The sequence below is a fragment of the Podarcis pityusensis genome (assembly GCF_964106645.2).
Source record: "Podarcis pityusensis genome assembly, chromosome: 8".
Taxonomy (NCBI): Eukaryota; Metazoa; Chordata; class Lepidosauria; order Squamata; family Lacertidae; genus Podarcis; species Podarcis pityusensis.
The window spans coordinates 86,520,314-86,541,442 of NC_138033.1; the positions used below are offsets into that span (position 1 = coordinate 86,520,314).

A 21,129-nucleotide genomic window follows, 5' to 3' on the forward strand; every position below is an offset into this window, starting at 1 on the left:
GCCCTCATCCTGGGTGATGTATCACTACAGTCCTAGCCTCAATAAACCAGGTGTTTCTGCACAAAGTTCTGTGTGCACTATGTTTGCCTGTATATATTTGCTCTCTAGGTAAATGACCTGTTTGCAGCTATGGAGTTGTTTTTTAATGTCAAACAAGAAGGGGATGTGCAGTGTATTTTGTAGGGTAGATAAATATGCCATTGCTCCTTCACTGTAGATTTCTGAGGAAGTAATTGCCTTCTGCAGATCTTACCTTTTTGCTTGTCACTTACTTGATGCCTGACACTTTTTGCAGTTTCCGCCCAGTGCCCCTGGAACAGACTTATGTGGGAATCACTGAGAAGAAAGCAATCAAGCGCTTCCAGATCATGAATGAGATTGTGTATGAGAAAATCATGGAGCATGCTGGGAAGAACCAGGTAGGTTCTTTCATCTCTGGGTAAATTGGGGCAGGGGGTGTGGGAAGAGTGGTTGCATCTCAAAGATGCAGGGAACCAGGCAGAGGGCCTTCTCGGTAGTGGCATCTGCCCAACTACAAGACTTTTTGAAGACATCTGAAGGCAGCCCTGTTTAGGGAAGCTTTTAATGTTTGACGGACTATTGTATTTTAATACTTTGTTGGAAGCCACCCAGAATGGCTGGGGAAACTCAGCCAGATGGGCGGGATATAAATAATAAATAATAAATAAATTATTATTATTATTATTATTATTATTATTAATTATTTTGGAAGAACAACTTGCAAGTGGGTGGAGGCATCTCTGTGCACCCCTCTTTACCTTCAGGCATCCTATTTGGCCATTGCTTTCTATCCCCTCCCCCACTTTGAAATATCCTTTCTTAATCTTTTCTTGGCTCAGGGATGTGGTGAAGTGCATCTTCTCAGGAAGAGGCATGCGTTGTTGGGAATGTCGTCCTGGCTGCTGGGTAGCTGGTGATTTGGAACTGCATTACAGCCTCTATGGTGTTTCTTCTATAACCCAGCTGGAGTTCCCCATTTTGTTGAACATTGACTTTTTTATTTTTATGGGTCTCTTGGTTGTAACTGCAGTGCACTTAAGTGGACAAGAGTTGCAATTTTAACATTGGGTACATTTTGAACATGTCAAGTCTGACCCAATATAACTTACCTTGACAGGTAGCAGCTTCCTGTGATTTCTCCAGGTGTCATTCTCAGTGCCGAGGTCTTTTTAACTGGTGGTATCTGGGTTTTAGATTGCAAGCCTGAGAGCAGAGGCTGCTTTCGCTTTTTCTTTAGTGACTTTTAATCCACACTGGGAGCCTCTTCAGCTGAAGAGTGCGGTAAAAATGCTTTAAATGAACAGGACCTGGAATCTTCTGCTTACAAAAACCTGTGCTGCCTCCCCTTTTTTGCCTGGTCCTACAGCTATATTTTATAGTATAGAGAAAAAGAGGGTGGGCTGCCGTCTATCTGAAGCACATAGCAAGCTAATGTCATGGTATATCTGTTGAGTACCTGTAAGCCCTTCTAAACTGCTCTCCTCTTGAGCCCTAATCCAGCTTTTCTTTGTACAGACATTTAGGAAGGAGCAGGCAGAGTTATGCATAGTGTTCATCTGTGTTTTGGGGTTCTCTCTTTCCAGCAGATGCTGCTGCTGCTTTCAGACATGTCAATACAGTCTACTCTCACGCAGTAGAGTGGGAAAGGGGCTGTTTTCCTCTATGCCACTGTTAATTGACTCTGGTGCTCTCCATTTATTCAGAATGTGTGTGTTCTTATAAACCAAAAATCATGTTGGCTCCCTGCATGATTTTAGAACATTTATCTGAATGAACAGGGGTCTAAATCGCATCTGGAGCCTACCTGCACAGAGCAAGCTCTCCATTGCAGGCCTCACCCATATGGCTAGAAGAGAATGCAGGGCCAGCAAATATAGTTCTTCCCCTTTCCTCACATGATGTTGATCACATGAGGCAGAACACCTTTTGGACTTTTCCGCTTGTACTTATACTGTCCTCTTTGATCCCTGTCCCCAATGGCTTGCTTTCTCATTGCATAGCTATCATGGACTGATAACTTTGATTTCTGTTGTCTCCAATCAGGTGCTAGTGTTTGTCCACTCCAGGAAGGAGACTGGGAAAACTGCTCGAGCCATCAGGGACATGTGTCTGGAGAAAGACACCCTGGGTCTCTTCCTGCGAGAGGGATCTGCCTCCACCGAGGTCTTGAGGACAGAAGCTGAGCAATGCAAGGTATTTATTTCTGTATTTATTCAACCTTTATCTACCACTTTGTCATATTTAATTTGTATAATGATTCACAAATTAACCCATATAAATTAATACCAAAATAACCAAACCAAAAAATAATTGGCAAGAAACAACGCAGTGATAAAATCTGTGTCAGAACCAGAAAATAAAGTGGTTTGCTTTCAAAGGCCAAGTGAAACCTTTTCTTTTCATAAGTCTTGGGAAAGAGTCCCTTCCCCTAGTGGAAGGTCAACCCAGGCTCCTCAGAGGATAGAATTCAGAGATTCACCAGAATATCTTTAGTGCTTGCTAGCATCTCTTTTCTTTCTCTAGAACAAGTTCGCATCTCTTCCTTCACTTAGCTACAGAAAATCAGGAAGCACTGGTTTTTTTTGACGGCAATGTTGTTGTTTTTTGCTCACAGAATTTGGAGCTTAAAGACTTGCTGCCCTATGGCTTTGCAATTCACCATGCTGGCATGACCAGGGTGGACCGAACATTGGTGGAAGATCTGTTTGCAGACAAGCACATCCAGGTATGACAGCAGATTTCCCCCAGCAAAATATTTGAAGGCGTCACCCCCTCCAAAGTTGATGGGCATTGCCATTCAAATGGTGTCCATGTATGGCATTATGTGATCGATTATGCAAGGCGGGGCATGACTGGCTCCCCTTCAGATATTTTATTCAAGTTGGAACCCTGCTTCCCGGTGAGGTGAAAGACAGGGAAGAGGGCAAGACAACAAACAGCAGGTGGAGCTTGGGGTAGGCAGAACCCCATAACATGCTTGACATAGAGGCACACGTGAACTTTAAGTTGTCATGGTGGGAAGAGAGCAAGACTAGAGACTGGGAAGGGAAAGAAATAGATTCAGGGGTGGAAGGCATATGGAGAGTGAAACTAGGGGTTGGGGAAAGAGGTTAAGAACTGTGGGAAGAAATAGGTTGAGGGACTGGGATGTGGGCAAAGAAAGATCAAGGGTAGGGACTGGAGGGGCAGACTTGGGAGACAAAGGGGTGAGCATGGGGAGCTTTTCTTTCTCCTAGCACAGCACTGAAGCAAAACAATCTTGTCATGGTTCCCTCTCTGCTTTAAACTGATGCAGTGCAGCCTGTCTGCTCTTCTCCTGCTTACAACCCAGTCTCCAAAGATGGCTGATGGCGAAGCTCTATTAAAATTGGGTGCCACTTTTAATCCCCACCCGCGGTGTATTGCAGCATTGTCGGGAGTTCCTTTGAAACTAAGCAGAAGATTCTTTCAACCCTGATATTTTCCCCTTACAGGTTTTGGTATCCACAGCAACTTTGGCTTGGGGTGTAAATCTTCCTGCTCACACCGTCATCATCAAAGGGACACAGGTGTACAGCCCAGAGAAAGGTCGCTGGACTGAACTGGGTGCCCTGGACATCTTGCAGGTAATTCCTATGGGACACAGGCACACACTGTAGTGGATTTTAGGATTAAGGACACTGTTTCTCTCTGTGTTTCTTTAGATGTTGCAGAAATATTCTTAAGACACTTGGCTGTTAATTAATGTTAGAAACTCTGTTTGAGGTCTAACTTACCTCTCTGACTTGTGTGTTTTTTTAAAGATGCTGGGTCGTGCTGGGAGACCTCAGTACGACACCAAGGGCGAGGGAATCCTGATCACTTCTCATGGAGAGCTGCAGTATTACCTCTCACTACTGAACCAGCAGCTTCCCATTGAGAGCCAAATGGTGGCGAAGCTTCCAGACATGCTGAATGCAGAGGTCGTGCTGGGCAACGTCCAAAATGCAAAGGTGAGGAGGAGAGACCCCAGTCATGACTTGTGGCTGCTCTGTTTTTAGTGTCTCAGTGTAGAGATAAAGGGGGGTGCTGTGTTAGGGAGACCATTTAGTCACAACACCTGATTAGGGATTTTGAGTGTGTAACAGTCCTTCAGATGGTTCTAGAGTCACATTTTGGGAGGCTAGATACTCAGCTGTGAATCTGGCATCTAGAATCATGCAGGGCAGTAGTCGTGGTATTTAGTGGGTTGTGTGTGAGAGAAGTTCATCTCTGAAGCCTCTCAGCCTAGTTCGTGACAATTTCAGAATTCAGGGCTTTATCCAGTATTCTCTGTCAGCTAGTGCAAGGGTTCTTGTGCTGTGGACGGTGAGTTTTAATGCTGTGAAATAGGAATCCAGTGCAACAGCTGACTAGTGGAAACCCATTATGCAACAGATGGTACAACAAAGAGCCACCTGCTTATGCATTCTCTTGCAAAACAATGTTCTCTTGTTGCCAGACATTTCACCAGTGACATCTTAGTGCTCCATTTGATAAAATCATCAGTCTTCCCCTCTTCTCTTAAGGCCACATCCACACCATCAGTTTAAAACACTCTTACACCACTTTTAACTGTCTTGGCTCCCTCACCCTGGCCAAATCCTGGGAAATGCAGTTTCTTGCTTTGTGAGGGGTAAACTACAGTTCCCAGGATTCTTTTGGGGGGGGGGGAGCCATGACTGCTAAAATGGTATAAATGTGCTTTAAATGGCTGGTGTGGATGTGACATTAGTTAATGAATCTGCAAAGGTGTGCCCCTCTTCACTATTATTTGAAGGACCTGTCCTTTGCATTTTCATTCCATTTATTATATTTCTTTGCCACTTTTCACTCACACAAGTCACAAAGCATCTTATACACAGTAAATAATAATATATTAGAACACCACAAATTACAACGTAAATCATTAGTAGAGCAATTACAGATTATCAGTAAAACAACCACTTTCTATAAAATGCTATTAACAAAACAATTTAAAATATAGGCTAAACAGCACGACCACAAGAAAAGTCATATTATAAAATTCACAAAGCATGACAGCACTCATAATCCACAAAACAATATTAACAAACTAACAACCAAAAACAAACCAAGCACTGTTGAATTCACACACACACTCTCCACCCCATGACTCATAGTCTTCTACTCAGTTCATCAGAAGGCACATACGCAGAATGGTCATGACAGCAACTCCCTTCTGAAAGCTTCTAGGGCTGAAAGGGCTGGAGGTTGGGGCAAGGCAGGTGGGAAAAGCCCTTGCCCCGGCATAGGCAAACTTGGCCCTCTAAATGTTTTGGGACTACAACTCCCATCATCCCTAGCTAACAGGACCAGCAGTCAGGGATGATGGGAACTGTAGTCTCAAAACATCTGGAGGGCCAAGTTTGCCTATGCCTGCCCTTGCCTGATGGCCAGCAGAGGTGGCCTTTAAAGCATGCTGTGATGTCCCTGTGGCCTCTGCCCCATTCTATCCCTTCCAGAATTTGAGGCATGACAGGTTGCTGGAAACTGCTGACTCTGACACTGTGTTTCTTGGCCGCTGCAGGATGCTGTAAACTGGCTTGGCTATACTTATCTCTACATACGAATGCTACGTTCCCCAACTCTATACGGGATATCGCATGATGACCTGAAAGGAGACCCACTGTTGGACCAGCGCCGACTGGATTTGGTGCACACTGCAGCTCTGATGCTAGATAAGAACAACCTGGTCAAGTACGACAAGAAGACAGGGAACTTCCAGGTGAGAGTGGAGTTCAAACTCTCTTTGCAGGTGCTTTCTGCTAGTCTTATCAGGAGTCTGGCCACCCAGGATGCTTATTTGCAGCTGCTTTGCCAGCCTCTTTGTGCATCTTCACATGTTATATTCTTATATTCTTATCACACAAAACTTATTTTGCTGCTTTAAAATAAAATGTGTTACTATTTGTATGCTGCCCTTCAGCCAAAAAGGCTTCCTAGGTGGCTCCCAAGAATAAGCAGATAAATACAAATAAAATAACACGAATACAAAATAATACAAATCCCAAATGATGTGTGTATATTTAGTATGTAACATTTTGCTATATGACACATGGCTTCAGTTTGTACAAGCAAAATGGTAAGTATACTAAAAATGACATCCTATATAGGTTTAAAAATGGTATGCTAAATACTAAAGAGTTGCAGATGGTTGCATCCTGTGCTATCTCAGCACATTATCTTATTTTTCCCTACTTTTGAGATGCACAAACTAAGAAAATTGCAGGAAACAATAGCAATGTATGCTCCTCATGAAGATGGCAGCATACTCTAGGAGCAGAAATGCATCTTTGATCCAAGCATTGTATATTTCTCCATTGTTATACATGAGAATTATCCGTTTCCAAAGCTTCAGAATGCATTACATAGAAATTTTCACACTAGACATTCCAAATGAATAAAAAAAGGAGGCTAAGCCTGTTAGCCAAACTGAACCTCTGTTTACTGAAGTAGTAATATATGACAAGACAGGGATGTAGCAAAGATCCTTTCTCCCCTTTCCATCTGTGGTCATTCCAATCAATGTAAAAATACTTTAAATCTCTGTCACCACTGTCCATTTTTTGTATATTTTGAGTGGAGGAAAAAACAATTTTATATAGCAGTATTTACACAGCACCAAGCCAAACTGGTTAAGCAAAGTAGTCTATGTGCAAGTCACATGTTGGTGCACGTAGCTCAAGCTTCTCCATTTTATTCAAACCACAGAGTGGCTGGCTTAGTGTTGTGTCTGAACCAGTTTGTTTCTTGAAGCAGCTTCTCCTTTCACTTCAAAAGGCACCCCAAAAACAGCCTTCAAAAACAGTCTCTTTTGTTGGGAGGCAATGGTCCTTCCAAGTACCTAATTCAAGACCTGGTGGGGCTTTTAAGGTTAAAACTTGCACCTTCAGTTATGCTTGGAAAACAGTCTGGGTGCCAATGAACATCTGTTAAAATTTAAATCTCTTAAAACGTGCTCATTCCAGTGCACCAACCTCCCCACCCTATTTTGAACCGAAGTTTCAAAATATTGAGGGCTGCCCCAACTATGTGTTTCAGTAACCTAAGCCTGGTTTGTTCTTTCCTCTCCATTTTGTTAACCAGAAGTGGCTTTCCTCCCTCTCTCCCCAGGTTACTGAGCTGGGCCGCATTGCCAGCCACTACTATATCACCAATGAGACCATACAGACTTACAACCAACTACTCAAGCCCACCTTGAGTGAGATTGAACTCTTCCGGGTTTTCTCACTTTCTTCTGAGTTTAAGAACATCACCGTGAGAGAGGTATGAATCCAGAGATCTGTTGGGCAGGATACCCACCTCCTGCCCTTGTAGTTATTTTTGTTAGTGTTTAGTTTGTATCCTCTTCTGCAAGGTCTTGTTTTTACTGGTGGAGTGGAGGAGACATTCCTAGTCTTTGTGACTATAAATACTTTTAAACATGAAGGTACTGGATCGGCAAGGCTCTAACCAGAGAACACAACTTGTTCTGATTTTTTCAAATTGCTGTCATTTCTATGTTTGTATTTAAACTGATAAGGAACTGAATGAAATTTGAATAAAGTACTGGTGCTTAGCTCAGTGGAAAACCCATTGAGAATGAAACTGATATCTGCATACATATTTCTCCATTAATCATGCAAACTTGCTGCAGTTGTTGATCTGTGGCCCTCAGAAGTGGATGAGTGGCCTACTTTTTTATTCATTTCAAAAGGATATTGTGCTGTTGTAGGCTTGGCAGAGTGGCCTAGCCTACTCTGTTCTTTCCTAATTACTATTTTTAAAACAACTGCAGGAAGAGAAACTGGAACTGCAGAAGCTACTTGAGCGGGTCCCAATCCCAGTGAAAGAAAGCATTGAGGAGCCTAGTGCTAAGGTAAGCCCTGTCTCTTCTAGGGCAAGCTTATATCCAGCGTGAGGTTGGTTCTGCAAGTTCCTGAGTTGTATGAATTCCCCATTTTTTGTCCTCTGACTAGTTCTACTTGTTCAGGGAGTCATTTTACCCAAGGGAGTAACTGGCTGGCTGCCCTCTTGGGAACTGTTTTGTTTTAAACCAACTTCATTTTAAAAAAGCAAGCCTATGAAGAAAATCTATGGTGAAACTTGAGTGTACTTGCAAAGCTACATATATATACGTTTAGTATGTTGTGTGTGTGCTTGTTTGTGGGTCTGGCCAACACCAGGAGAATGTGGCTGTGGGCCTGAAAAAGGTTCCTCATCCCTTCTTTGGAGGATGTTAATGCCCCTTATTGTCTTCTCCTTAGATCAATGTGCTCCTTCAGGCCTTTATCTCCCAGCTGAAGCTGGAGGGCTTTGCTCTCATGGCAGACATGGTGTATGTCACTCAGGTGAGTAACCATTCAGATTGGAAGTGGCTCTTTTGTGCTCCGGTATCCTCCATTTACAAGGTTTTCATGAATCCACCACTTTGAGAAAGATCACGTAAGTTTGTTGTTTAGCTATCACAAGCCTTCTGTTGTGCATGGGTAAAGAGGAACTTTTACTTACTATCTTTGGTGGCCTGTACAGCTTGTCATGTGGTAGATCCCATACTTTATATACAGAAGGCCCCAGGTTGCATCCCTTCAATCTAGAGGAGCAGAACTGGGAAAGTCACTGCAGTAGGCATTGTAGAGCTTGCCCAGCCTTTGCCAACCCGGTGCCCTCCAGAGTTTTTGCACTAACATTTTTTTTTTTTAAAATGATATTTATTGAAAAAAAAATTTTTAAAAAAATTACACACACCAAAAAAAACAAACGACAGAAAAAATAAAAAATAAAACCATCATTCTCAAATTCTCCACTTTCAATACCTTCTTTCTTTGACCTCCTCCTCCTCCCTTTTCTTGTATCCTGATTAGTAATAATCACAGCAAATCCTTTCCATAATTCATAGTATTCTGTCATTACATTACCTTAATCTATTTTCATCTTTTCTTATATAAAAAAAACCCCTTAAAGTTTAAAACTTAAATCTTATTTTTACCAACTTCTCCTAGCCATAACATTCTTACCAAATTCTTTAGACATTTTTACAAGAGCCAAGTAATTTCATTTCAACATTTTTCTAGCATTCATCAATTTTATAGAACAATCCTAATGATAAAAAAAAAGAAATAAACAATCCAATCTTCATCCAGCGTCCCTTCCTCCTGGTCCCGGGTTTTGTCAGTCCTTTTTATCTTATTAGTCTAGCACATTAACTTGGTAATCTTATATCCGAAGCCCTCAAGTCTCTTCCATGTCCCTTCCGCAGCTCTTCTTCATATTTTCCTTTCATTCGTGGGAACTCCAGCTTGGTAATGTTTTTGACCCTTTTCAACAAATCAGCCCCTTTTCCATAGTCCAGACTAGACTCCATGTGGTATTTAAAAACATGTTTCAGATTCCCTCCAAAATTGAGAGCCCCCACAGCTCCAAACATCTGACGGCCCATTGCCAGACTCGAAAAGTCCAAATCTCCCTGTATGGGGGGGGGGGTCTGTCCAACCCCCCATTTCCAAACCAAACCAAACTTTATCTTTCCAAGTCTGGTTTTTTCCAAGTTCATTTGTCAAATCCAAAAATTTATGTTCCTGCTGGGCCACAGCTCCCTCCGTCTCTGGCGCCCAAGATTCAGCAGCATCCTCTTCTCTCAGCTGTTCTGTCATGGCACACTCCTGTTTTAGCTCCTGGGTGGGCTCCATATAATTTCCCACTACCTGTTCAAAGGTTCTGGCCGCATTAGTCATCAAATCCGTCTTCTGGCTTAACTGATCCAATAGGGCATTTATTTTGCAGAAAGCACCCAACAGTGCTTCTGAAGACATTGTCCTGCAAGGTCACAAATCCTTTCCCACGGTTGTAATCTGTGGCAGCTGCAAGCTCACAGGGATTAGTTACAATTTCACAGTCCCCCTCTAGGGGGAAATCTTCTGATTGTTCTTTCTTTTAAAAACAATAGCAACAAAGTTTCTTTTTTAAGGTATTTTGTCCATATTTGTTCTTTTTAAAATGCGAAAGGAAACAATGGAATCACTATGTTTCTCTTCTTTTAACTATCTGTCAAAGACATTTGTTTCTGGTCAATGAGCTTCAAACGTCAATTTTGACACCCCGCTCCAGGATCAGGATGGTGGAAAATTACTTTGCTTTAAACTCACATCTGCAGGTTTAAACAGCCCAAAAAAGATCCCCCTTCTTCTCCTGCTACCGAAGGGGGGTTCAGCGATTTTAAATGATGAAAACCAATCCTTTGAAAGTGATTTTTAAGGCTCTAGTTTATGTTGTCTTTGCTTTATTCTGGCTACAAGGAAACGGAAGGCTGACTTCCTGTTTAGACCTTACCGTTTCAGTACCAAATTAAGGTAAATTTTTAAGTCCAAATTCCTTTCTATTTCGCCAGTTCTTATTTAAAGTCCAAATGTTCAATGTTCCAGTACTCACGGATGGTTATTTTAGATGCCAAATTGTCCCAGGAAAAAGGCAGCGCTCTCCGGCAACGGCTATGCGGCTTCGCTCCGCAGAAAAAGCAATTGATTCACAGCACCGCGCCACTTCCCCCTCTTCGCTTCGGAGCCCGTTAGTGGGTTCCTTTGCAGGTTGGGGGGGGCGCTAACGGTGCCCGCCGAGTCCCACGGTCACAGGCTTCATCCGCCTGTGATTTCCAGAAGGGTCCCCGCTTCGCCGTAGCGGAAAAGACCCGTTTCATGCGGAGCTAGTCCCTCCAGTTCAGAGGGAGTCCGCCATTACCGATGGCGCCACATATGGCTAACATTTTGAACAGCCATATCCAGCATATCCGAAGAATCTGGAGGGCACAAGTTTGGCAAAGGCTGGACTAGATGGACCAGTGGCTTAACTTGGTGTAAGATGGCTTCATTCCAAAGGGGTGGCCCTGTAAATTCATTGCAGTAAGGAGTCTTGTAGGTACCTGGAGGTCTTCTTTGTTTCTTGTGAGCCATTTTGTCAGATGTATTATATTAATGGGCCTGATCACCTGCAGGGTGGAAGCGGAGTTTCAAAAATTGATCTTTAGATGGATGTGGATACATGCTTGTATTTTAATCAAAAAATCAACTAAAACCTCCCTGTGAGGTTTCTTTCTTTGATATTTGACATCTGTTTTGTCCTGCTTTCAGTCTGCTGGGCGGCTCATGCGTGCAATCTTTGAGATTGTCCTCAACCGTGGTTGGGCGCAGCTTACTGACAAGACTTTGAACCTCTGCAAGATGATTGACAAACGAATGTATGTAGTGGCTCCGGAGCATGCTCTTAATCTTTATGTATTGCAGACTTTATATCAGTAGTGCCCTGCCCTGCAGCTGGGCCTAGCAGCAGCACTCAGCCAGGCTGGGCACTGGCTGCGGACCCCAGCAGCTTGGCAGCCCCTCACCAGCCTGATCCAGTTGTGCTGCCTTACCATGCTCCTTACTTCATCCTGGGCAGTCTTTTGGCAGTGGGTGGGCAGTGGTTTGATTTCATAGATAGGTGGAGTCAAAATCACTTCCCATAAGTGGGACAGACCATGGTGTTTGTTTCTGTGCCAGGGCAGGGGGCAAGAAGCAAGCCCCATCAGGCAACCCAAGTCTCTTGCGATGGCAGTGTGAAGAGCATTGGCTTAGTCTCCTGAGCAGGCTTGCAAGCCAAAGGCACCGGAAAAGGGAAGCCTTGTGGGGCTGCGGGTTGGGGTGGGGTTATGCACAGACAGCCACAGAGGGCTCATTTTGAGGCTGAAGAGGAACCTCCTCACTTTTCTTCCTCAATTTGAAGGAAGAGCGCGGGGCAAAACACAAGGAACTTGGGTAGTGCCTAAATTCCTCTTCCATTACTTACTAACCATCATTGCTGGCACAATCCTGATGGTGCTTCTTGCTCATGCAGGTGGCAATCCATGTGCCCCCTTCGTCAATTCAAGAAACTGCCTGAAGAGGTGGTGAAGAAAATTGAGAAGAAAAACTTCCCATTTGAACGACTCTATGACTTGAATCACAATGAAATAGGTCAGTGGACAGAAGTGTGTGTGTGTGTGTGTGTGTGTGTGTGTGTGTCTGTGTGGCAGCGGAGGGGATCTAAGAGATCGGTGTTTCTTGGCTAAAGGGTCTCTCAGTTTTTCTACAGAATATGGCCCAACTTGATTATGACCTGCTGAGAATCTTGAATGTGTGCAGTTCATCTCAGATCTCCATCTCTGCACATGCTTACTCGTCTTTTTTTTTTAATACCATCCCTTCACAGGGGAGCTGATTCGGATGCCAAAGATGGGGAAGACAATCCACAAATATGTCCATTTGTTCCCCAAACTGGAGTTGTCTGTTCACCTGCAGCCCATCACCAGGTCCACTCTGAAAGTAGAGCTGACAATTACCCCAGATTTCCAGTGGGATGAAAAGGTAAAGGGACCCCCTGGAGGTCTGAAGTAATGGCCACCAGTAAGGTGGGGTGGGAAGGGTTGCTGGGTAGCTAGTTTGAGGTGGAGGCAGCTCATGGAACAGGGATTGATGGGGACTGAATGGTAGCAGCAGTACAAGTTGCACTCCTTAAACAGTACACAGAGAGAGCAAGAATTTTCACTTGGGGCCAGTATTTAAATCCCAATTTTCTCCTCTCTTGGGCCAGGTGCATGGTTCTTCAGAGGCCTTTTGGATCCTGGTGGAGGATGTGGACAGTGAAGTGATCCTACATCACGAGTATTTCCTTCTGAAGGCCAAGTATGCTCAGGATGAACACCTCATCACTTTCTTTGTGCCGGTCTTTGAGCCTCTCCCCCCACAATACTTTATCCGGGTGGTCTCGGATCGCTGGCTCTGTAAGTCCCCATTCTTTTGCAGAAGGATGTTCTCCAGCTCCCCAGCTGGGGTCTGCAGTGTGAACAGTCTATTGTGGGGGAAGCCCAGACATGTTCTTTGCCTGTCAAGTCTTTTTTCTAGCTGTTTTTGCCCCCTCTTGCTCCCCTAAAGATGAAAGCCCACCAGCACCACCCACATTACACATTGCCAGCCCAGGTGGGGCCAAATCAGGACCTCACTTTCCTCTCTGAACAGCCATAGACCTGCCTGGAATCATATAATAGGGAAGCCCCTCCAGTGTTGTCTTCCTTTGCCACACTGAGGAGTTAAAAGCATCACTTCCATACTGTTTGCATTCACCTGCATAGTTAATTCTGTCCCCTCAGTACTTCATGTTTGGAAAAATGTGGCTGCCCTATAATCTCTTCTAATAGTTCATAACAGGTCGGTCGTGCCACAGGAGTGATGCAGAGTGGAATTTTTTCCATGGAAAGTGTTCCATATCCTAAGATCCTTGGTAATGAAGAATGGATGCAAACTGCAAATGCAGTTTTAAGCAAGCTGGGCAGTTCTGTTTTTAAGCTTTGTTTACTAAAATAGAATGAACATGCTAAATTATGTTACTATTTAGAGCATCAGAAATTTTCATGTTGCAAACTGAAAATTTCCAATGTATATTACCCTAACTCCTGAAAATTTTCCGGAAAGGCCACATCACCTGTACTATGCTAGCTAGAGTCGACAAGGTAGATCCAGCACAGACCATTGCTTTGTACTAGCCCATTTTATAGATAAATATGTTAAGAAACCAGGTAGCGTGCTATATGCAGCTTTCATAGACCTGAAAGCTGCATTCAAATCAATCTCTTGAGTAAGACTCTGGGATAAATCAAATTCTTTGAGAATACATAAAAGATTGTTTTTCTTGGTTAAATGTCTACATAAAGACACCATGCTGAAAGTGCGTTGCTCTACAAACGGGCAGCTTGCAGGTTGCATACCAGCTACAAAGGAAGTTAAGCAAGGTGTATCCTAGCTCCTGCATTATTTAATTTATATATAAATATAAATTAACACCCCCAGAGTATCATGCCCCTAAATTGGCCACAAAAGTCATCTGTTACTATATGCTGATGACACAGTAATCCTATCTCAAACAAAAGTCGGCCTAGAAGATTGACGAGGGCATTCTCAGGATACTGCCAAAAGGAACAGCTGGCTGTGAATTACCAAAGTCTTGAAGACACTACAGGGCCCACAGATGGTATATGGATAACCAGTTAAAGTCTTTAAATATGTTGGTCCAAATTTTCAGTCAACAGGGCAGCACATCAGAAATACACGAAGGAAAAAGTGTCTCAGAGTGCCAAAATTTGGACATGCTTTTTCCATACAAAAGGTGGCAATCATGTATCTTCAGCACTTGAAATGTTTAAAGCTAACCCCTAGCACAGTTATTATGTGGGGTGCAGATTTGGACAGACGCTCACCTTGGATCTAAAAAAGCTGTTCTGTCCAAGTTCTTAAAGCATTTTTTTCTGTTCCATCCTGTGTTCCAAATGCTTCATAGCTCTTGGAGGCCAATCTTCCCTCTGTTGAATGACAGAATTGGCGTAGGATAATTATTGGCTTTGGGGTAGTAGACCCCCACCGGTCTACTACCCCTAACTACCGTCATGAGAATGCCTGGATTGCATCTGAGTATGCAAGTATCTTTGCAGTCTGCTGCTCAGGGTGCAGAAGGTACAAAAGAAAGATGAGCACCCTGATGTTCCAGGGTTTAGGGGGCAGACCTGGGATCATGTTGAACATTTGCTAAGAGCACCGTATCCTGGCACAAGCACAGCCATGGCTAAAATGTGACTCCCCCAGGCCCTGTTACAACATTCTGGGTCTGACCTCTCTCTATTGATCTTCTCATTCAAAGAATACCTCTTGTAAAAGCAGAGAACAGATCTAGATCCTCTGTTTTCATCTTCTTTGTGTTTATGTGCTTGATTATTTCAGCCTGTGAGACACAGCTGCCTGTGTCCTTCCGACATCTGATCCTTCCAGAGAAGTACCCTCCACCAACCGAGCTGCTAGACCTGCAGCCACTGCCTGTCTCCGCTTTGCGGAACAGCGCCTTTGAGAGCCTCTACCAGGACAAGTTTCCCTTCTTCAATCCTATCCAGACTCAAGGTGGGCAATGCAGCCGGGTCTTGAGTCAGTGATGAGGAGGGCTGCCAAGAAAATAGGAACCATCTTAGCAGGGGCGGGGGGGGGGAGCTGCATAGTATTACCGTATTTTTTGCTCTATAAGACTCACTTTTTCCCTCCTAAAAAGTAAGGGAAAATGTGTGTGTGTCTTATGGAGCGAATGCAGGCTGCGCAGCTATCCCAGAAGCGAGAACAGCAAGAGGGATTGCTGCTTTCGCTGCGCAGCGATCCCTCTTGTTGTTCTGGCTTCTGAGATTCAGAATATTTTTTTTCTTGTTTTCTTCCTCCAAAAACTAGGTGCATCTTATGGCTTGGTGCATCTTATAGAGCGAAAAATACGGTATATATTAGGTGCCAACAGCCTGGAGCATGCAAGACAAAATGGCATAATTCAGAACTGCAGTCTTAATTGTCAGACATTCCATCACATAGCTGGGGGATTCAGTCTAGTAGTCTTGTGAACATCACTTCGGTATGTGGTGCTTGTTTGTGACATGGTTACAAATTCAGGTGCTGTGTCTTGCTGGGGAAGTTCACTACTAGCCATGATGAATGCCAGTTGTTGGAAGCCACAGGAAGGGAGCCCTTTTGTGCTTGGATCTCACTTGTGAGTTTCCCACAAGCATCTGCTTGGCCACTGTGAGAATAGGATGCTGAATATGATGCACCATTGGCCTGATCCAGCAAGCTCTTCTTATTTTCTTAAATACCGACACTTCTAGCAACGTTCACCAAACTGGTGCCCTCTACATAGTTTGAACTGCAACTCCCATGAGCCCCAGCCAGCAAGCCTCTGAGCTCAGTCATGAGACTTTTAATCTCAGGCTCATGGGTTTGAGCCCCACGGTGAGCAAAAGATTCCTGCAATGCAGGGGGTTGGACTATATGACCCTTGTTGCCCCTTCCAACTCTACAATTCTATGATTCTTATGATGCTCCCATCGTCCCCAGTTGTGTTGCCTGGATTTGATGGGATTTGCAGTTCAAAACATCTAGAGGGCACCATCTGGGGAAGGATACTTTTCGGTTCTTGTGGGTTCTGGAGTAACTGTTGCTGGCCATAGGGAAATTTTCCTCTGCCTTTTCTTTCTCGGTCTAGTTTTCAACACCGTCTATAACAGCGATGAAAATGTGTTTGTGGGAGCTCCCACAGGCAGTGGAAAAACGATCTGTGCTGAGTTTGCCATTCTGAGGATGTTGCTGCAGAATTTGGAAGGCCGCTGTGTCTACATCACACCAATGGAAGCCCTTGCTGAGCAGGTACAGCAGTCCCTAACTATTTTGAAATCTGCCCTTTTCAGGAGGTTGATAAGAATCGCTTTAATCAATTCCTCTTCTCAGTGAAAGCTTTTCAGGCAGAAAAACAAAAGAAGATGGTCTGGATAGGGTGTTCTGAGGGGTAGCTGTTGGCCTTAGCTGGAACAAGTACCCAAGTATATTTTACACAGCTCTCTCTACTTCCCCATTGTCCTCCTTATTCTCTTTGCTTTGTGAGTGAAGTTCAGATTCTGCAAAGATGGAATTAAAGCATTGCAGAATATATGTGGATAAGTCTGGATGATCACTTTGTTGGTTGTAAGCTAGAAAAACTAGAGAAGGTGTGCTTTGTGTGTGTGAGGAAGAGAGTGGTTGGAAGGACGGCTGTTAAGAACATTGTCTGCTCTTCCTTTTGCCATGGAAGATCTTCCTGGATTGGTATGAGAAGTTCCAAGAGCGCCTACTCAAGAAAGTTGTCTTGCTGACGGGGGAGACCAGCACTGACCTGAAGCTGTTGGGCAAAGGCAACATTATAATCAGCACTCCTGAGAAGTGGGACATCCTTTCCCGGCGCTGGAAGCAGCGCAAGAACGTGCAAAACGTCAACCTCTTCATTGTGGATGAAGTGCATCTCATTGGTGGCGAGAATGGGGTGAGTCTCATGGGGGAATGCAGCCCACCACAAAGGGGATTGGAGGGAGTAAGCAGGACACTGACCTTTCTATCTTGGAGGGTTTCCCATTCAGAGCTGCTGCATATCCTGTGTACTGAGGAGTTTCTCGTTCTGGGCAACAGAAGGAGACAGAAATCTGTAACCGTTGCATCCCCTAAGCACCTCTCTCCTTCCCAGCATCTTGTGCAGCACCTGACATTGCCCGAGGGGCTGCAATTAGAAGTAGCTCCCACAGCCAGTGTGTGCTGAGCAGAATGCAAGGCATCCAAACAGGTCCATGTATTTTATTGCTGATGGTTTTCAAAGATAACTTACCCAGGGATAGGAAGACACCTTCCGTCAGCAGGCATTTGAACCACCTATCTCCGCATTGTCTATCTACACAATCTAACAACAGCTCTTGAGGTTTTTGGAAGGGAGCTTTTCCCAGACCTACCTGGAAATAGTAGGGATTAAACATGGGGACATTTGGATGCAAAACTCAGTTCTCCCACCCTCCCCTGAGTAATAAATATTGCCAGTGAACCAGTTGGGCATCAAAAATGATGAGTGAAATTGTCAATTTTAGTAATTGTTGATAGCAGTTGGCAATAGCAGGTGCCAGCTGGATGTGAAGATTGTGGGCTTTTCCTATAGAGCTGTCATCTCTCTCTTGGAGGCTTTCTGCCTACCCAGCTAGTCAAAGTCAGGGTCCTTCAATCATCTCAAAATGAGGCCTTCCAGAGGGTGGACACTGAAGTATTAATGTTAGTGGTTGCATCAAGAAAATGCAAAAACCATTGAGCATTTAAAGTGAACCCCAAAACAAAGGAGAATATGTATTAATTTGCTGCCAAATTAGGATTTTATTTTCAGAACAGCTCAATATGTTTTGAGAGATCTGAAAACAAAAACAATATATCAATATTCAACATTGTAAAAAGAAAGTCAATTAATTATATACAAGTTACATATCTATGCATACTCAAAATGAAAAACAGCCTGCCGAGATCTCTTGTTAATTGTATCACCTGTTCACATTAACTGGTTGCACCGAGGTGGAATTATTGGAATTCTTCTGCAGTTTGCCTAAGAGATTGAAGGGAGGTGGGATGGTTGAGCAAAGAACTGGAGACTGAAGATCCTAGTAGTGGTGATGGAGGAGGAGCGGATAGTGAAATGAAATCAGTGATGGAAATATCTAGATGTGGAATGGCTGAGGGTGCTTGAAATAACCCAGGTGTCTTTGGCTTCCTTCTGCAGCCAGTCTTGGAGGTGATCTGTTCCCGGATGCGCTACATCTCCTCCCAGATTGAGCGGCCCATCCGCATTGTGGCCTTGAGCTCATCACTGTCCAACGCCAAGGATGTGGCCCACTGGCTAGGCTGCAGTGCCACGGCCACCTTCAACTTCCACCCCAACGTGCGCCCTGTGCCCCTGGAGCTACACATCCAAGTAAGTTCCTACCCCACACCTCTGGGGAACTCTAGGAACATAGAAAGCTGGCGTTCATCTAGCTCAAAGGGCCATTCGGCTTGGTACAGTCAATACTGACAGGAAGCCGCTCTTGAAGGTTTCAGGCAGGCCTTTGTTCCAGCCCTCCCTGGAGACCCTAGGGATCGAACCTGGGACCCTTCCATTAGCCTCTTCCAAGCACTGAGGTTTGGCAACGTTATCACCCTCTCTCTTTTCTTTTGCTGCTCCTTAGGGCTTCAACATCAGCCACACCCAGACCCGCCTGTTGTCCATGGCCAAGCCAGTCTATCATGCCATCATGAAGCACTCTCCAAAGAAGCCAGTGATCGTGTTTGTTCCGTCTCGCAAGCAGACGCGCCTCACAGCCATTGACATCCTCACCACCTGCGCATCAGATGTCCAGAGACAAAGGTATGGGCAGGACACCATGTAATCTGTGCTCCAGATAACTTAATGATACAAGAGGAGAAACAGAATTTTGCAGCCTGTGTGTGATTCCTTTTTATTGTACCCCGTCAGTAATTGAGAAGGGGCAAGAAGCTATTAAAGGACACTGGAGCTACGCTAGAGTAGAATAGAGAGGGACCTGCTCTTTGAAATGCCTTCCCTCTGCAATCTTTCAGTGACTTTGACATTTAATAATAATAATAATAATAATAATAATAATAATAATAATGTATTTGTACGCTGGCTGGAGCCAGGCTCAGAGCAGCTAACATCATATAAATAATACAATATGCATAAAAACAAGCAATCAATTGATTAAAATGCATCCCAAAATTAATTCAAATAAATAAAAGTTAAAATTAAAACTGGACAAATGACCATCCTCAGGTTAAAATTGAAAGTGGTTAACACTTGCTAGGACCAGCTGTTTCCACTGCTACTATAAGGATCTGTGGGTGGGCTGGGAAACCTCCTTCATGCTTGTACTTATACAAAGAAATGATATGAATAATCTGAAAGAATGGGTGTGATGGGCCCACTTATTTAATTTGTATTTGGCTGGATGTGTATGTGCTTAATGTCTACATGCTGGAGGGTCTGGGGTGAAGGATATCTAGCTCAGTCTGGGGCAGACGATGTGGAAGTAATGAAGTTTGTGAGGGCCAAACATGGGCAAGGGATGTTGGAAGTAGACTGGATTTTGCAGAGATGAGAGTTTCTCAAGTTGCTACTTTTCTGCCCAGAAATTAAATCTGCTGCGGCAGAATTATTGCTTTACAAAAGCTGTTGAGGGAAATGAGAAGTGTTGATGAGAAACTCTGTCACTGACGGTTGATGGTTCCCGTCTGCTTTTAAGGTTCTGGGGACAGGAGGGGGTCACCCTTCACCAGTCTTTTGGGTGATAGGATGGAGGCTGTTGACTGAATGAGGAAGTTTGTCTCGGTCTGCTGGCTGTCCTGACTTGGGTCTGGCTGGTTGCTCCTTGCCAGGTTCCTGCACTGCACTGAGAAGGATGTGGCTCCCTACTTGGACAAGCTGAATGACAACACCTTGAAGGAGACCCTGGTGAACGGGGTGGGATACCTGCATGAGGGACTGACCTCCATGGAGCGAAGAGTTGTGGAGCAGCTTTTTGGCTCAGGTAAAGTGGGGTGGGAGCAGACTGCAGATTTATGGGTCAATTTAGAAAATGAGGGATTATCAGGTACCATAAAGAAATGTCTCTATTCAGGGGGGAAATTCCAAAAACCCACAAGGTAGTAACTAAGATGTAAATCAGGGATGGCTGTGTACAAGACTAAAGGTCAGATCAGGCTCCCGGTTGTTGATTTTTATTTATTTAAGATACTTCTTTTAAATTGTTTTTCATATTTTTTTTTTTTTTAGTGTTTTAACTGTTTTTAACTGAGTTGTAAGGGCATTTTGTGGGATGTGCCTGGGAGGAGAGGAGAGAGGAGAGCAGGAGGAGCCCCAATTACAGTGGTTCTGGGTAGGGGGGGTATGGTATGGGAGGAGGGGCAGGCCAGGTAAGGGGCACGCGGCTCAGGCAATTAGTGACTATACCGTGTGCCAGCCCCTCCTCCAGCCTGGGGAATTGTGGTTGTCATATCAGCCAACCCTTGGGTCTGCAACTGCTGCTGTTGAATGCCAGGTCGACCCAGAATAAAATCTCCCTCATCTATGATCTGATTATGGATGAGGAGGCTGATCTGGCATGTATCACTGAAACCTGGGTGTGTGAACAGGGTGGAGTTGGTCTCACCCAGCTGTGCCCACCTGGGTACTCAGTGCAGCATCAGGGAGGGGGAGTTGCTGTGGTCTATAGAGATTCTCTATCTCCAGGCTCTCTGTCCAGTCGGGGGACTCTAGAGTGTGTGTCCCTGGCACTGGGGAATCAGGACAGATTAGGGATTCTGCTGGTTTATCACTCGCCTCAATGTTGAAATGTTTCATACATAAGGGAAAAAAATATTTTAAAGTAATGGAGATATTGAGCATTTTATGTTGCACCTCTCATGCTTATGTATGTGTTTCCTGAGCTCATGTGTTCCGTATTTGAGAGGCTTTTCTTCCTAAGCATTTCTTCCAGCAACATTGTGAACTGCCTTGAGACCTCCGGGTATAGGGCGGTATATAAATTCAATAAATAATAAGGCGATCAACTACTCAGTTTGTGTGCAAAATCAAGTTCGCCGCCCCTGAGAATTCAGTAATTGGCCATCCTATGATGCAGATCAAGCAACCTGCATATCTTCCTTTATGCACACAATCTCTTTTGTTAAATAATATTCTCAGTGTATGACTGGGTTT

The 21,129-nt window shown here is 44.2% G+C and overlaps 1 protein-coding gene across 1 annotated transcript in view; it reads left to right on the forward strand.

The window, feature by feature from the left end:
* The window catches only part of SNRNP200 (small nuclear ribonucleoprotein U5 subunit 200), a 48,628-nt gene that overhangs the window by 20,637 nt on the left and 6,862 nt on the right, over positions 1-21,129 (forward strand). Inside the window, exons 16-34 of the mRNA XM_081017244.1 lie at positions 296-419; positions 2,065-2,214; positions 2,636-2,746; positions 3,495-3,626; positions 3,804-3,992; positions 5,567-5,764; positions 7,153-7,305; positions 7,817-7,897; positions 8,286-8,369; positions 11,142-11,248; positions 11,884-12,002; positions 12,238-12,392; positions 12,619-12,808; positions 14,796-14,969; positions 16,087-16,247; positions 16,669-16,896; positions 18,160-18,351; positions 18,605-18,783; positions 19,809-19,960. Of these exons, the coding sequence (XP_080873370.1) occupies positions 296-419; positions 2,065-2,214; positions 2,636-2,746; positions 3,495-3,626; positions 3,804-3,992; positions 5,567-5,764; positions 7,153-7,305; positions 7,817-7,897; positions 8,286-8,369; positions 11,142-11,248; positions 11,884-12,002; positions 12,238-12,392; positions 12,619-12,808; positions 14,796-14,969; positions 16,087-16,247; positions 16,669-16,896; positions 18,160-18,351; positions 18,605-18,783; positions 19,809-19,960 (2,879 nt within the window). The remainder of the gene's footprint in view (positions 1-295; positions 420-2,064; positions 2,215-2,635; positions 2,747-3,494; positions 3,627-3,803; positions 3,993-5,566; positions 5,765-7,152; positions 7,306-7,816; positions 7,898-8,285; positions 8,370-11,141; positions 11,249-11,883; positions 12,003-12,237; positions 12,393-12,618; positions 12,809-14,795; positions 14,970-16,086; positions 16,248-16,668; positions 16,897-18,159; positions 18,352-18,604; positions 18,784-19,808; positions 19,961-21,129) is intronic.